Raw genomic sequence first — 15,209 nt, 5'->3', positions numbered from 1 at the left:
CAAAGCACCGGAAGAGAGGCTAGTGGTGAGACCTTACTTTGGTGGCTTGATGGCTCATCCGGGTGGAGGCTTTATCTTTGTGACTTGATGGCTCAAGATCCGTGACTGAGTGCCGACCAGGAGCATCTCTTTAATGGAGCTTCAACATGGACTAGGGGTGGCATTCATGCCATCGATATCACGGAAAAAAATTCTTGTGCCGAGTTTGCTCTCTCTACCTTATTTACGTTTTCACATTTACATTCTCGCAATTTACCTTCTTAGATAAGTTACAAGCGCTTTGATTGGTAGAATAGACACACTATATAAACTTAGAACACATTTAGATAGAATTTGATATAGGTTTATCTTATGTTATTTTTAGAGCCGAAATAGTTCTAAGTGTCCTAATTCATCATCTTTTTTAGGACGTCACTGTTCCCTTCAATAAGTAGCGTAAGGCCAACAATCCAAATGCATGATGAGAATAATCAGGAAAGTCACTTAAATTATCAATTAATTAAGCTACAACGTCTCCAGCACACTGAAAGGAAACTCTCAAGGGGACGATGCATTCAGATAATAATATACATCGATGTGGAGAGAGGGAGAGACAGAGAACAACGTATTAGTACACACTGACGTATATGATCTGGACTCAACAATCTGGTGATCAAGTGTTCATGTTTCCTAGCACACAGCTTGAATCATCATACAGCAGGCCATCCGGCTGATTAAGTCGATCTCGAAACCTGCCAAAAAAACAAATTATGATTAAATAATGTCGTAAATGGCATAATTGACAGCATAATACGCCATGTTTCAATGGTAAACAACCTAGGCTCTAACTATTTATACTAACTAAGAAGGGAGATTAGGAATAATAAATCCTATTTTAGTTAACAAGTGAAAAGATATAGAAAAACCAAATAATTCACACCGACCAGGTAGTAGCACTCCCCCATCTGCAAGCTCTTCATGAGGATGCCTTGCTCGTTCACCGGCAGGATCTCGCCGGAGGAGTGCACCAGCATCGCGTCACGCCCAAACGTGCCTGCCAAGTCCAGCAATGCGCCGGCGCCCGGCACCTCATACACCGCGCCGTTGATGAACACCTGGATAGACGTCCCTGCAAACATCCGTCCATCAACCCATAATTAAGAATGCATACGATCATCAATAATCAATCCCACAGTTATATATCGTGCTATGAGATTCCACATGCAATGCACATAGTATTAGCTCACCGCTTAGTTGGTAGCTCAGCTGGGAGGCGTCGTTGGCCGTGTCCGTGTAGCCGCAACGGTGGTCGCCGCCGCGCGACATGAGCCCTATTTGCCGGGAGATGGCGAAGAGGTCGTCACCGCTGTCGACGTCGTCAGCGAAGAGGTGAGGGGCGGCGGCGGCGGACGGCACAGGCGTGGCCGTGGCCACTCCACCGCGCCCCTGGCGGTGCCCGTGCATGACGAAGGGGGAAGTGTCGTTGACGCCGTTGCAGTGGCCGGCGACGGGGGCAGTAGGGAGCTGGGCAGCGCCGCAGGCCTGCTGGAGCTGGCGGGCGCGGCGGCGGGAGCGGGAGCGGCGGTTCTGGAACCAGTAGAAGACGTTGGCGTCGCGGACGGCGCCGAAGCGCTCGAGGAGGCGGCGGATGCGCGCCGTCTCGTCCTTGGCCGGGTTCACCATGCCACTGTTGAAGATGGACTCCAGGATCAGGATCTGCTCCGGCTTCGGCGCCCACCGCGACCTCGCCGTCGTTGGCTCGCCCTCGCCGCAGCGGTGAGCAGGAGCTTGGCCGTTGTGGGAGTCCATGGAGAGGGAGAGGGAGAAGAGAGTGTCTAGAAAATGGTCAAAGCTAGCTAGCTAGGATGAGACACTGTTGTGGAAAGGGACAAAGGAATAGAAGGGAAGCCAAGGAATGATCGACACCAGGGCGAATCTAAATGGAGTGGGGGCACAACTGAGAGGGGCTGTACTTATAGGGCTCCATGTGTGTTGTGTAGAGAGAGAGTTCTTGTCTTTCATTGGCTAATATGATAATTGGGGTCATTAACCAAGCACAGGGCAGGGGAGAGATTAAGCTTAGATTGTCGTGATGTGCGAAGTGACGTTACTAATCTATAACTTGGGTGCCGCTTGTTTGTTTGAACTTGTATCGCATATTTAGGGCTCGTCTTCACCAACCTATGTACTTTTAGAGAGAAAACAAGGCAGATACATACCTCGCTTACACCACCACCCACGCAACAAACCCATTTGTGCGGGTCCAATACATATACTAGGAATTTGTCAGAGGCACCTAACACCTCACCAAGCAAGGGTGTGTGGGAGAGTTTCCACTAAACGCGTACACATGTATACTTCTAAATCGGTGCACACCAGCACTAAGCCTAGGGTTTGAACTTTGATGAGGCTAGCTAAAGACATGCAACTCCTAGCCATCTAGCCAAAGATCACATTACCACACACAGGCACATCTTAGATGGCTTGAAAACCGTCCGAGTTATAATCTAAGTGATAATGACCGGTTTACCACAAACAAGTAAAAAACCATCTATGATTAATTATTTTTTAGACAGTTCTAAGCTAGAACAGTCAAAGATAATGGATTCTGTTATACATCACCAGTCACCCATTTATCATCACAGTCACCCACTATCACAAGGTCTCGTCATTTTCTCACTTTATTCGTCAGTGCCTCGCTAGGGACTTGAATGACTTTATGTATAAGGATTAATAAAGTAGATTAAATGACTTTTTTACCCCTTTATTCATACTATATTGGGAAATATGGATCATTTATTCATGAGTGCTACCATTTATTTAGCAGGGGCGCCAAGATGGTAGAAAAGATTTAAAAAGTGCATAGAAGTTCTAAGATGACATATATATTTAGCAAAGAATTGGAAAGGCTAACATGACATACATTTGGGATAGGAGGTAGTATAATGTGAAAATTAATTTAATTATATTTATATGATAGGTAAAATGATTTAAACTGTAATAACATCAGTGCTTTAGGATGGCATCTATTTTAGACAGCAGGTATGAAGCATTGCATATTTTCATGTGGATTCTACAAAAACTGACAATAAAATAGGAATTTAATTGACCAAACTATGAAAAATGACAGAGATTAATTTTTCTGATGGTGAGGTACGAACTCGACAAGAAACTGCCAAACTGTAGGAAAGGTCAGTTCTGTGGTAGTGACAAAGTTAAAACAAAATCCAATAATAACTGCTTCAATGTTAATAGTAGGGCTACCAATTGGACCCGTAGGCTCGGGTACCTACAGGTTCTACGGCTAACGGGTCCGGGTCTAAATTTTTATCCATGGGTCTGACAAGTTGGGAACCCTAAATAGGTCAAATCGAGCTAGGGTTTCTAAATTCATCCGTAGGTTAGATCGGGTACCCGTGAAAACTTGTATGAATCATTCAATTTCAACTTTCATCCAGCCCATCTACCAGCCCAACACTCATCTCTCTCCATCTATTTCTCTCCCCACTCCACTCCACTCCACGCTGCTGCTGCTGCACTACTCCATCATGTGCCCATGCGCCAGCACAGCCACCACACGTCGGCGCCTCCCCACGCAGCCACCACCATCATGCGCCCCCATCTCCACCCCGCACAGCCACTGCCGCCCCATGCCCCCACACATTGGCGCCTCCCCGCGCAGCCGCCACCACCATGCGCCCCTGTCTCCAACCCGTGCAACAGCCGCCACCTCCATGGGCCCCCATCTTTGCCTTGTGCAGACGCCGCCATCGCCACACACCCCCATCTCCGCCCACGTAGCCGTCGCCGTCCGACACCCCCATCTGCACCGATGGCTACTAAGAGAGATCTAGATTTGAGAGTACGACGTGATGGGCACCCACCGGGTGTGGGTTTGGGCACCAATTTTCTCCTGTTTTATATGTCGGATGCCAGTCAGGTTCAGGCTGGCAGGTTTCAGGTCGGGTATGATTTTGTTCCACCCAGCCCCAATCCAACCCATTGCTAGCCCTAGTTAATAGCAACATTTTGTTATGTTTTGAGCTCATATTATGTTTCCTCTATAAATATAAACACATTAAATTAAGCACCTATGCACGTAAAAAAAAAGCCGTAATACATGAGCTGCAGGTGAAATTGAACATATATAGCAAATATTCCTACTCACACTTTTATGCCTTCTAATACAATGATTATTGAGGCACTAGACAAAGTAAAACGTAAAGGATTAATTGCAATAATCAACACTAGCATTAGCTTTGTCCGTTGGGAAACACTAGAACATGTGCTCCTGCCTTATAGGTTCGTGCTCCTGCTCTTATATAGTTATCTTGTAGAACATTGATATCATCCAGATAAATCATGTGACTATTTTTTTGTTTAGCATAAGCTAATTTTCTTGGTCATTTTGAGCTACCTTTGAGGTATGTGGTTTAACTCCAACTTCCATACAATGGGTCAAAAATTCGAATTAAGCTTAAGAACCTATATGCCACCTTATAAATAGACAGCCCGAAATAAATTACTATCAAGAATCACAAAGTTTATATTTCACGATGAATCTAAACTTGACAAGTTTATGCTCGCACACACTATATAGGACGAATACCATTGGGAGTATATGCTTACAAATGATGCTCAAACCAATCAAACATGAGTAAATTAAATCTCTAGTGGTGATCATACAATTTTGTTAACGGATATGTATGCTTGACACTGCTACAGAAAAGATCATCACTGTCGGTGCAGAGACATCGTTACTGTTGGTTTTTGAATTGATAGTAATAATCTATGATTATTACTGCCGGTTACACAATGGGCAGTGATTGTACATATCACTGCCGGTCCATTACATAAACCAGTAGTGACAATCCCTGAACCCCCTCCTCAAATCTAGCTATTGTCAACAACAACATATTCAGGAAACAACACATATACATAAGCACATATACATACATAGTTTATCAAAGATCTTTATAGCTCGACACATTTTATTCACAAATCACATATATACATACACAATTAACATATCATTCACAAATGTTTTTGGTTGGTTGGGACAGAGCTTAAACTCTCTAACTCACAATTTGTTTAAGAAATCTTATGGTTCACTTGAAACAGACGTGCAAGAGAAACAATAAGCAGTTCAACCTCTCTTGCTACCCAAAGTTGTCGAACTCGGCAAGTTCTGAGTGCTCATTGAAGGAATCACTTTATATGTCGGCTCATAAAACTCACCTTTTGGATTTATCACTCCATTATTGATAAACCTGATAAGTTGTTCTTGAATGGCGTTGAGGTGATGTTGCAGAAGTTTACTTGTGTTCAACTTGATTAGCTATCATTAAAAGAATTGAAGAAATTAATCCTACAAAACACGTGTAGAAATTGAGAAGCTCACATCAATATGTATTTACATACCTCTTCATCATCTTGCAGCACCCATGTCTCCAGTGAATGTGTGCATGAAGCCACATAAATTGTTGCCATGTTCCTACCTATTACACTGAAAAAAGATATGAAACATCAGAGGCATGAAACTAAATATTCCGTACATACCGGAAAGTTTGTTCGGACAGTAAAGGTCTTCTGATATAGACAGAATCAAACACTATCCATATATTATCGTGCGAATGCCCTGTGCAAGATTATTGTTGACAATTTGTGAACCATCGATCTAATGAATTTATTGAAGATGTATGGGTAGCTTCGAGTAGACAAATCATAGGAGAACACATGAAAGTTTTTATACATGTTTGAACCTCTTTGAGGATAATAACCATACGTCATGTTTGTCTTATATTTATTTGAGCACGTTACAGGGGGTATGTAGCTAGCCTAGATGGATCTAAAGCTAGTCAATGATTTCCTTGCTCGGCTTCAAGTGTCTTCTGGCTCGTATAAAGGCTTGTGCGACTTATTCCCTCCATCCTCCTCAGGGGCCCCAGGCTCTGTATATATAGGGAGTCATGCGTCCTCTTGAGTCTTTCTTCACGTTCTTGGAGATAAACTTCCCTATTTATAGGATGTCCTAGGTACCTATAGGTAGTTTCTTTTTAATCTAGGGATCCCCTTCCCCATCGATAAAGAAATGCCCTAAGAATTGTGGGAAACCTAGGATGTCCGAATATGGTAGTTATCCTAGTCATCGTCAAGCTCCCCATCAAAACGTGAAATGTGGCTTTGACGGATCAAGTACATAGCCAGTAAAGATAAGCATTTTGCTCGACTGTATCATTGAGTAAGACTCGAGTTTTCGATTAGGATGAAGCATCTAATCAGGTTCTCTAGGTTCCCAGATCACTTACTTGGGATTCCGAGTGCCTCCGAGTTCTCATGTGAGTCCTCAAGAAGGTGTTCCATCCGGGTAGATTTTCTAATTAGCCTATAAATATCATTCATCCTTGCAAAGGTATGAGGGATATAAAACTCATCACTGGCTAGATTCGGATGTTGAACCATCGCAGTGAAAATTTTGTGTAATGGTGAAAAGATTCTCTGTCATAAGCACGGAAGAGTTGTCGTTCTGTCTTTTTTATTGTACCCCACGCATTGGAAAATCAAACGGATAAACGGTTGCACCGGTGACTACGTCCTTATCTGCATGAGCCAACTGAAAAGACATAGCCTCGATGATCATGCGTCGCTTGGACATCCATGGCTCATATTGTGGTCATGCCCAGAATTAATGTTTAGGAGATGAAGTGACGTGTCTCTTGACCCGTTGGACTATATAAACCTCTGGGTGTCGGATCTTGGCTAAATCAAACCAAAATCCAATCATGGAACCTCCTGAAGACACATCTTCTGCTCCTAACTATTTCCCATCTTCCCTTGAGTACTCACCCCTTACCCCGCCATCGTCTCGTACCGAATCTGGTTCAGTCGTGGAGGTTATCGACGTCTCCTTCGAGAGGAGCTTGAAGAGAAGGTGTCAACTCATGGCGTCCTTGTTAGAGACAAAAAGCCCCCGGCGTCCCTAGTCAAGGACAAGGTGGATTGGGACCTCTTGGAGGCAGAAATAGAGAAAGAAGAGGCGGTAGTTGAGGAGAAGAAAGGAGAGGTGTCTGGTAGCATCTCCCTTAAAGATGGTCATCCTCTCTATCATCGTGTTATTTCGGCAAGGACAGCGGGAGGGAGTAGCCGAAGCAGCGACACCGACGAGACATTAGGGAGCCAATGCCTTTCCCAAACCCGTCATTGTCGGAGTAAAACACGATAAGGTTTTATGATATTCCTAAATATATGTATTCCCTTCTCGTCAGAAATATGGTGCGCACTACAAATTTTGTAGTCCTAATGTACATGAAGCCCCTAACTGGTTATCAGAGAAGGATTCCTGAATGGGCAGTCTAGAATCCTGAGTGTGCGTATGGGCGAACGCTCCTGAATAGAGGCTTATCTCAATTTTTATAAGGCATTGGCTCGAAATAGATAAAAGACATATATTGATAATATGACAACTAATATTTACAAAATATATCATAAATACTTACACATAGAACTTGTGAAGCTGGTCAATATTCCAAGAATTTTTAAGGACTTGGCTATCCTTCATAGCTAACCTATATGACCCTGGTCAGATTCGACCACGCTATAGGGACCTTCCCACCTCAGAGAACTAGACCTTAGAGTTTGAAAGATCTTTTGCGGATGTTCTGGTTGTGGTAATACCGGAGAGCTTGCTGGTACTACACTGATCTTATCAACACTTATGTCCTTTTTTCTTCGAAAATACTGAGGTCATCCTATCTTCTCGAGATTTCATCATTGTCGTTGTATAGTTTGACTCAGGGACATTTGATCTTTAGTTCATAGGGCAGCATTGCTTCGGCCCCATAGATTAGGGAGAAAGACGTTTCATCCGTCACCCTGCTGGATCTCGTTCAAAGTGCCCAGAGTATGTTAGGCAACTCAGAAGTCTAGGCTTTAGCATAGACAGATAAGCGGTTGAAGATGCGGATCTTGATTCCTTGAAGTACTAGACTATTTTCCCGCTCAACCTGCCCATTACTTTGTGGATGTGCCACGGACGCAAAGCAAACTGCAATGCCTAGTTCTTCATAGTAATCGATGAACACCGCACTAGAGGATTGAGTGCCATTGTCAGTGATGATCCTACTCAGGACGTCGAACCTTGTCGCGATGCTTTTCATGATGAATTTCTTCACGACCGACAAAGTGATATTTTTACTGGCTCTGCTTTAATCCACTCTGTGAAGGTATCAATTGTGATGAATAGGAACTTGAAACCCCTGAGCGCTACTGGGAAGGCCCCTAGAATATCCAGTCCCCAAGTCACAAATGGCCACGACAAGGGGATCATCTATAGGGCCTGAGTAGGTTGATGTACTCGTCTGCTATCAAATTGACAGCTCATACACTTTTTTATTAACTCGCTTGCATCATAGAGAGCTATAGGCTAATAGAAACATCGTATAAATGCTTTTCCAACTTAGGTTTGGAAGAAAGCGTGAGATCCACACACCCCTCCATGGATTTTCTTGAGTAGTTCTGTACCCTGCTTCTAAAAGATGCATTTCATGAGTACTCTGTGAGTGCCTATTCGATATAAAACACCGTCCACCAAGGTATACATCTTGGATCGATGGGAAATTTGCTCGGTTAGTTCATCATCCTCAGGCACAACTTGATCTTAAAGGTATTAGCAGATTGGGTCCATCCATGAAACTTTACTTTCAAGCTAAGCCACGAGTTTCCCCATGACTCCTTTTGGGGGATCGATCCCTAGCAAGCCCTCGGGCTGGTCATTGGTCTCGTAGACCACCACTTCTTTCGATGTGTCCTATGATTATTTCACATACACCTTTTACAGTTTCTTTATGAAAATCATAGGTTGTCCTGGCGATCGTGAGGATGCTAGGCAGGCAAGACTATCAGTGAGGCAATTATCCTTCCTTGGGATATACTTGATCCCGAGTTTGATGAATTTCTTTTCCATCTACCTCAACTCCATGAGGTAGTATGTCATGGTCTTATCCGAGGTTTGATACTCCTTACTAACTTGCTTCACCACCAATTGTGAATCCATTTTCACAAAATAGATGGCAGATGCCAAGAGTAGAAGCTACTCGGAGTCTAGCAAGTAGACCCTCATATTCGGCTACGTTATTTGTGGCTAGAAAATCAATCTACAAAGTATATTGCAAGCTTTCTCCCAATGGAGAGATGTAGTGTAATCCTAGCCACCACATCTTGAAGCGTGAGTAATCTATCGAAGAATAGAGTCCATACATCCGATAAGTTGTCATGGTCACCTTGAGGTTGATCGGGTTCTATCCATTTAGCCATGAAGTCGGCAAGTACTTGCGACTTGATTGATGTTCGAGGCACAAAGCAGACATCAAATTCCCCTAGTTCAATGGACCACTAGGCGATTTGGTCGATTGCATCTCTATTGCGCAGAATTTCGCCAAGTGAGAATATTGATGGTACGGTAATCTTGTGAGCTTAGAAGTAATGTTGCAACTTGCAAGAGGCCATTAGTACAGCATATAGTAGCTTTTGCACCTGCGAATAGCATTCTTTAGGACCGTAGAACACTTCACTGATGTAGTACACCAGTCGCTGGCTTTTTATTGTTTGTCTTGCACTTCTCTTTCCACCATCAATACCCCACTTACCACGTGATCCGGCCGCGATGTATAAGAGCATATCTTCATTACGGTAGGAGGAAAAAATATACCTCTTCCTCTTGACCATTCAAATTTGTCATGTTGTTGTAGTAGCTTGAAGAAGGGAAGTCCTCGATATCCATGCTGGGAAATCAAATGGTAAATGTCAAATGTATGTTGACTTCACCGATCTCGATAAAGCATGCGCTAAGGACGCTTTTCCCAAATCTCCTATATGAATCCATAGTAGGTCTCCCCATTGCCATTGATGTCATAGGCATTACTACGTACACCGCTATTTTGGTTGGTGCTTTTGTCATCCTGTGCTCTCGTATAAAATGTTATCCATTGATGTCGTATCCTTGGAATGTCAAAATTGTAGTTGACAATCCATGAGCAAGCAGTTTCTATTTAGTATGCTTTGTATCCTTACACAACATGTGTCTACATAACTAATCACTGGAATGATCTCTGTGCTCTATCGCGATCTAATCCTCTGACTTTGTTGGATTTTTGGTGCATAGCATGTTCACATGCATATTGTCATATATGTCCACTACAACTGATTATTGTATAACTACGAAATGTGCTTGAGTAAAGGAAACACGATTGGTTGTATAGACTGATTTCGCACCTATCGTCCCTATCCCCTGTAGCCTCCTCTCATGGTGAGATACATGCACACCAATCGGTTTAAGATTCTTGTAGTCGACGTAGAACTCAACGACCTCCTCGGTTCCCCACTCTGTGGAAATGCAACTTTCCATCTGACCTTAGTTACAAACATATTTCTTCAAAACCCCCATCAATATCAAGAAATGGTACATCTGATGAAGAAACACGGGGCAAAGGATCTGTATCTCTCTTACGATGTGAACAACGAGACTGGTCATGATATCAAAAAAGATGGAGGGAAACACATCTCAAGCCGGCATAGAGTATGGACGATGTCACTACGTAAAAAACAGACAAGGGAAACATGAAATTAGTGATGGGTTTCCAGGACCCATCACTAAAGAACCTTTAGTGACGGGTCATTCTATGACCTGTCACTTATGTAGCATCGAGGCGGGATCGGACTATGACCCGTCACTGATGACAGTCATGAGTGATGGGTTATAAAGTTAACTGTCATTGATGACATTAATGACGAGTCGTAACTACACCTGTCACTAATGTAGAACACATTAGTGATGGATCTAACTACACCTGTCACTAATGTATAACACATTAGTGATGGATCTCCTTAGGCCAGTCATCAGTGACGTGTCATGTTACAACCCGTCACTTATGACCTAGCATTAGTGACGGGTCTCCCTGAGCCAGTCATAAGTGATAGGTCATGTTAGGACTCATCACTGATGACAAGTCATAAGTAATGTGTACTGTTATGACCCGTCACTAATGACTCAACTCTGTTATTACAGCTGGCCAGCTACCGCACACCTAGCAGTTACAGAGCGTGATCTTGGCACCAACTTCTATTGATTTTCTTTGGTTCCACTAGAGACACTCTAATATCTTGTTGATTTGAAGTTTGAATTATTGCTAGGTCTTTGAAGGTTTGCATCTCCCCTTTCCTCCTCCTCTAACCCCTATTTGGTATATTTTTGTGCTTTGAGTTGTAATCAACCATTTTTTCATCTTTATCCAAAATCTTAGTACAAGTGATTTGTATTTATGTTAGATCTGACACTAGGTTTTCCCGATCTACCACGAGATGCTACAGATCTAGTGTAATTGTATGGAATCTTTAATCGCATGCTTAATCACACAATTAAGGTAATTGTTAATGAAGAATGAATATTTTTACATTGTAGATGGCAGACAGAAGTTAGATATACCGTGAGATCCGGACTTGTCTGGAGTACCTAAGCAAGGTGAACTATTTCATGGGTGTTGTGTTGTTGATATGGTAGATAAGGGTAAAACGGCAACGTATTGTCCATGTCATGATTGCAAGAATGATAAGAAGTTCTCTAAACCAGACAATGTCTATGCACACTTGGTCATGCGTGGATTTAAAGAGAATTATACATATAGGAACAAACATGGCGAGGGAGGCCTTAACGAAGGAGAGATGGATCGGGGCCTCCATGCCGACAGTGTGGATCAAGGACTTACATCTGGTTATATGGATCATGATCTCAGGGATGAGGACATATTAGGTTTCAACGATAATGATCTTATGAATTTTGTGGAGAATATGGACCAGATGGTGCGGGATGTCGAGTGACACGACGAGTATAAATAATGGTGAGTTTGCTAAATTCTAGGAATTTATGCGAGATTCCAAGGCATCCCTTTATCCCAACTATAAGAAGAAGTACACGCGGCTATTTATGGACCTAAAGCTTCTACAGCTAAAGGTAACCCATGGTTGGACTGGCAAGAGTTTCGAAGCATTGCTGGATCTGCTAAGGGACATGCTACCGGAGGGGAACTTGGTGCCTGAGAGCGTCTATGATGTGAAGAAGATAATTTATCATTTAGGACTGAAAATAGAAAAATACATGCATGTAAGCAAGATTGTGTCTTTTTCGTGGAGAGTATGCAGAGCTGGATCAATGCCCCTATCGGTGACACAGGAACCAGGGGTCCCCAAGTCCCGAGGCCAGGACAGCAGAGTGTCACATGGCGCCCTCCCTCGGGGGTTATCTCCCCGAGGTCCGAGAAGACCAAGTTCCGGGAGAGGGTGCTCGGGGCCATGAATAGTAGCCCCCGAGTACCTGAGTTCCCCGATGACCCGAGAAGACTAAGTACCGGGAAGAGGGTGCTCGGGGCCGTGCACAGTGGTCCCCGAGCACCCAAGTCCTCCGATGACAAGAAAAGCCAAGTTCCGGGAGAGAGTGCTCGGGGGCTGCGAACAGTGGCCTCCGAGCACTCGGTTCCCCGAGGACCCGAACAGTCAGTTCTGGGAGAGAGTGCTCGGGGCTACGAACAGTGGCCCCCGAGCACTCGGTTCCCCGAGGACCCGAACAGTCAGTTCCGGGAGAGAGTGCTCGGGGCTGCAAACAGTGGCCCCCGAGCACTCGGTTCCCCGAGGACCCGAACAGTCAGTTCCGGGAGAGAGTGCTCAGGGCCGTGAACAGTGGCCCCCGAGCACTCGGTTCCCTGAGGACCCAAACAGTTAGTTCCAAGAGAGAGTGCTTGGGACCATGAACAGTGGCTCCCGAGCACTCGGTTCCCCGAGGACCAAGAAAGGGCATATCCGGGAGAGAGTGCTCGGGGCTGCGAACAGTGGCCCCCGAGCACTCGGTTCCCCGAGGACCTGAGAAATCCTTCGCCGGTGGTCCCCACAAGGGCTCAGCGGTGAGGTGTCAACTGGTGAGAGGCCAGATGCCGCATTTAAGAGGGCGCGTGGCCTGTCACTTCCAATCACTCCCCCCACGCCTGCTGTCAGTCCCTGCCACGGCCTGGCAGGGAGGCGTGGGGATATTTAATGCACGGGTCCCATTGCGCGTCATCCGGCGCACCTCGGGATAACGTCGTAGAGCTCGAGGCGCCCAGCCTGCCGCCCTGTTGTGTCAGGCTTGCTCAGACCGGGCGGGCACGCAGGGCTGCTCGGTGGCTGCCCGGTGGGCCCTCCCTGCGGCGCCCATTGAAAAGCGGCATGATGACGAACAAGATCGGACGGGGGCGCGTTTTCAACCCTCCCCGTCACCTCGCGCAGTATCCCATGATGGTTGCTTTCCATTTATGGCACCTTGGAACTTGCGCCATCCTTTCTGGGCACGCTACCGCCCCGGCGGGTATATAAGCGGGGCGGGCTCCCTGGAGAAAGACAGATGAGATCGAGATGACCGAGATTGAGTCCTGCACACAACCAAGAACCGACGACCAACCCCGAAGAACAAGAAGCACGATACTCTAGACTTAGACAAATATTCTTGTAACTCAGTAGATCCTTAGAGAGACATTCTCAGAGCATTTATAGCATACACACAGGAGTAGGGTGTTACACTCCGTGCAGTCCGAACCTGTCTAAAAATCCCCTGAGTATTTACTCCTTCCTGCATCCGATCATTCCACCTCCACCTGCATCTCATTTACTCCCATTTATTTCACCTACAAAGTGGATTCAGAATCATCCCCCTGACTGAATCTCAAAGGGGGTCCCTCCGGATCCCCGCTTGAGGAGTTCACCCTCCGACAGTCCCATTTGTGGAACCCATCGATATAAGCGTAAAAATGACGATGGTGACGGGGATGGAGGCAAGAAAAGTAAAAGGCTTCCTAGGAAGGTGGTATAGTATTTTCCTGTAATTCCCCATTTGAAGTGAATATTTTCTAACAGAAAGGAGACCCAATTGGTGTGTTGGCATAAGAAGGGTCGTAAGAACGATATAATGATACGGCACCTGGTGGATTCTGCTCAGTGGCGAGCCATTGATTGCACATTTGGTTGGTTCGCTAAAGAATTGAGAAATATTAGGTTTGCTATGAGCACATATGGCATGAATCCATTCGACAATATGAGTACCTCACATAGCACATGGCATGTTGTATTGCCGATCTACAATCTTCCACCTTGGCTTTGTAAAAAGTGGAAATATATTATGTTGTCGATCTTGATATCAGGATCAAAACAACCTAGCAACGATATTGATGTGTACCTCAGACCTTTAGTCAATGATCTTCGGAAACTCTGCTCAGAATGCATCGAGGTTTGGGATCAGTACAAGCAAGAGTACTTTACCTTTCATGCCATGTTATTTGTCACCATCAATTATTTGCCAGCACTTCATAACTTATTAGTTCAGAGCAAAAGAAAAGGTGAAGCTTACCCCCATTGCTTAGATGACACATGCCATTTGAGATTGAACAACTCAATGAAAATAATGTACATGTGACATCGACGTTTCCTTCACATGAAGCACCCGTACCTAAACATGGACAATCAATTCAATGACACAAGAGAGAAAAAGTTGCCTTCAAGGCATTTCAGTGGGGAAGATGTCCATAATCAGGTTAAGAATATCAATGTTATCCTTGGTAAGCAAAAATGATCCTCCAAGGATGATGAACAAAAAGGAATGTGGAACAAGAAATCAATATTGTTCGAGCTAGAGTATTAGGAAAAATTAGATGTTCGCCCCTCTATCAGCAACATGCATATAAAGAAGAATATATGTGAGAGTTCGATCGGTACATTACTCCAAATGAAGCGAAAAGGAAAGGATCATGAGAATGCACAAGCTGAACTTGAAGAAATAGGCTTAAGCCTAGAGCTTCATGCACATGATACGGACAAAGAAAAACACCTACCCTCATAAGCTATCACTCTCTTCAAGAAGGAGAAAAAAGAATTGTACGAGTTCTTGCATAGTGTGAAAGTTCCCTTTGGTTACTCATCCAATATCGCAAGACTTGTTTCGGTGGAAGAGCTGAAAATGAATTTCGTCATGATGAAGTCCCATGATTGCCATGTGATGATGATGTCACTGCTTGCAGTAGATATTAAGAACATCCTCTCAATTAAGGTTCGTGAGGCTATCCTGAGTCTATGCTTTTTCTTCAATGCAATTGAATAAAAAGTGCTCAATCCAAACTCGCTGGAGAAGCTAGAAAAAAGACACTTTGACACTCTATGTA

The 15,209-nt window shown here is 44.4% G+C and overlaps 1 protein-coding gene across 1 annotated transcript; it reads right to left on the bottom strand.

Annotated features, from left to right (window-relative positions):
• Positions 1-713: 713 nt before the first annotated feature.
• Positions 714-1,886, bottom strand: LOC133896399 (WUSCHEL-related homeobox 10-like). Its single transcript, XM_062336994.1, has 3 exons — positions 1,227-1,886; positions 924-1,108; positions 714-731 (listed from the first exon to the last, which is right to left on the bottom strand). The coding sequence occupies exons 1-3, from the start codon at positions 1,786-1,788 to the stop codon at positions 714-716; spliced, it is 765 nt and encodes a 254-aa protein (XP_062192978.1). The 5' UTR covers positions 1,789-1,886.
• Positions 1,887-15,209: the final 13,323 nt, after the last annotated feature.

This window comes from Phragmites australis, chromosome 16 (genome assembly GCF_958298935.1).
Source record: "Phragmites australis chromosome 16, lpPhrAust1.1, whole genome shotgun sequence".
NCBI lineage: Eukaryota > Viridiplantae > Streptophyta > Magnoliopsida > Poales > Poaceae > Phragmites > Phragmites australis.
The sequence above is the reverse complement of the archived record's forward strand: the minus strand, read 5'-3'. Positions and strand labels throughout refer to the sequence as shown.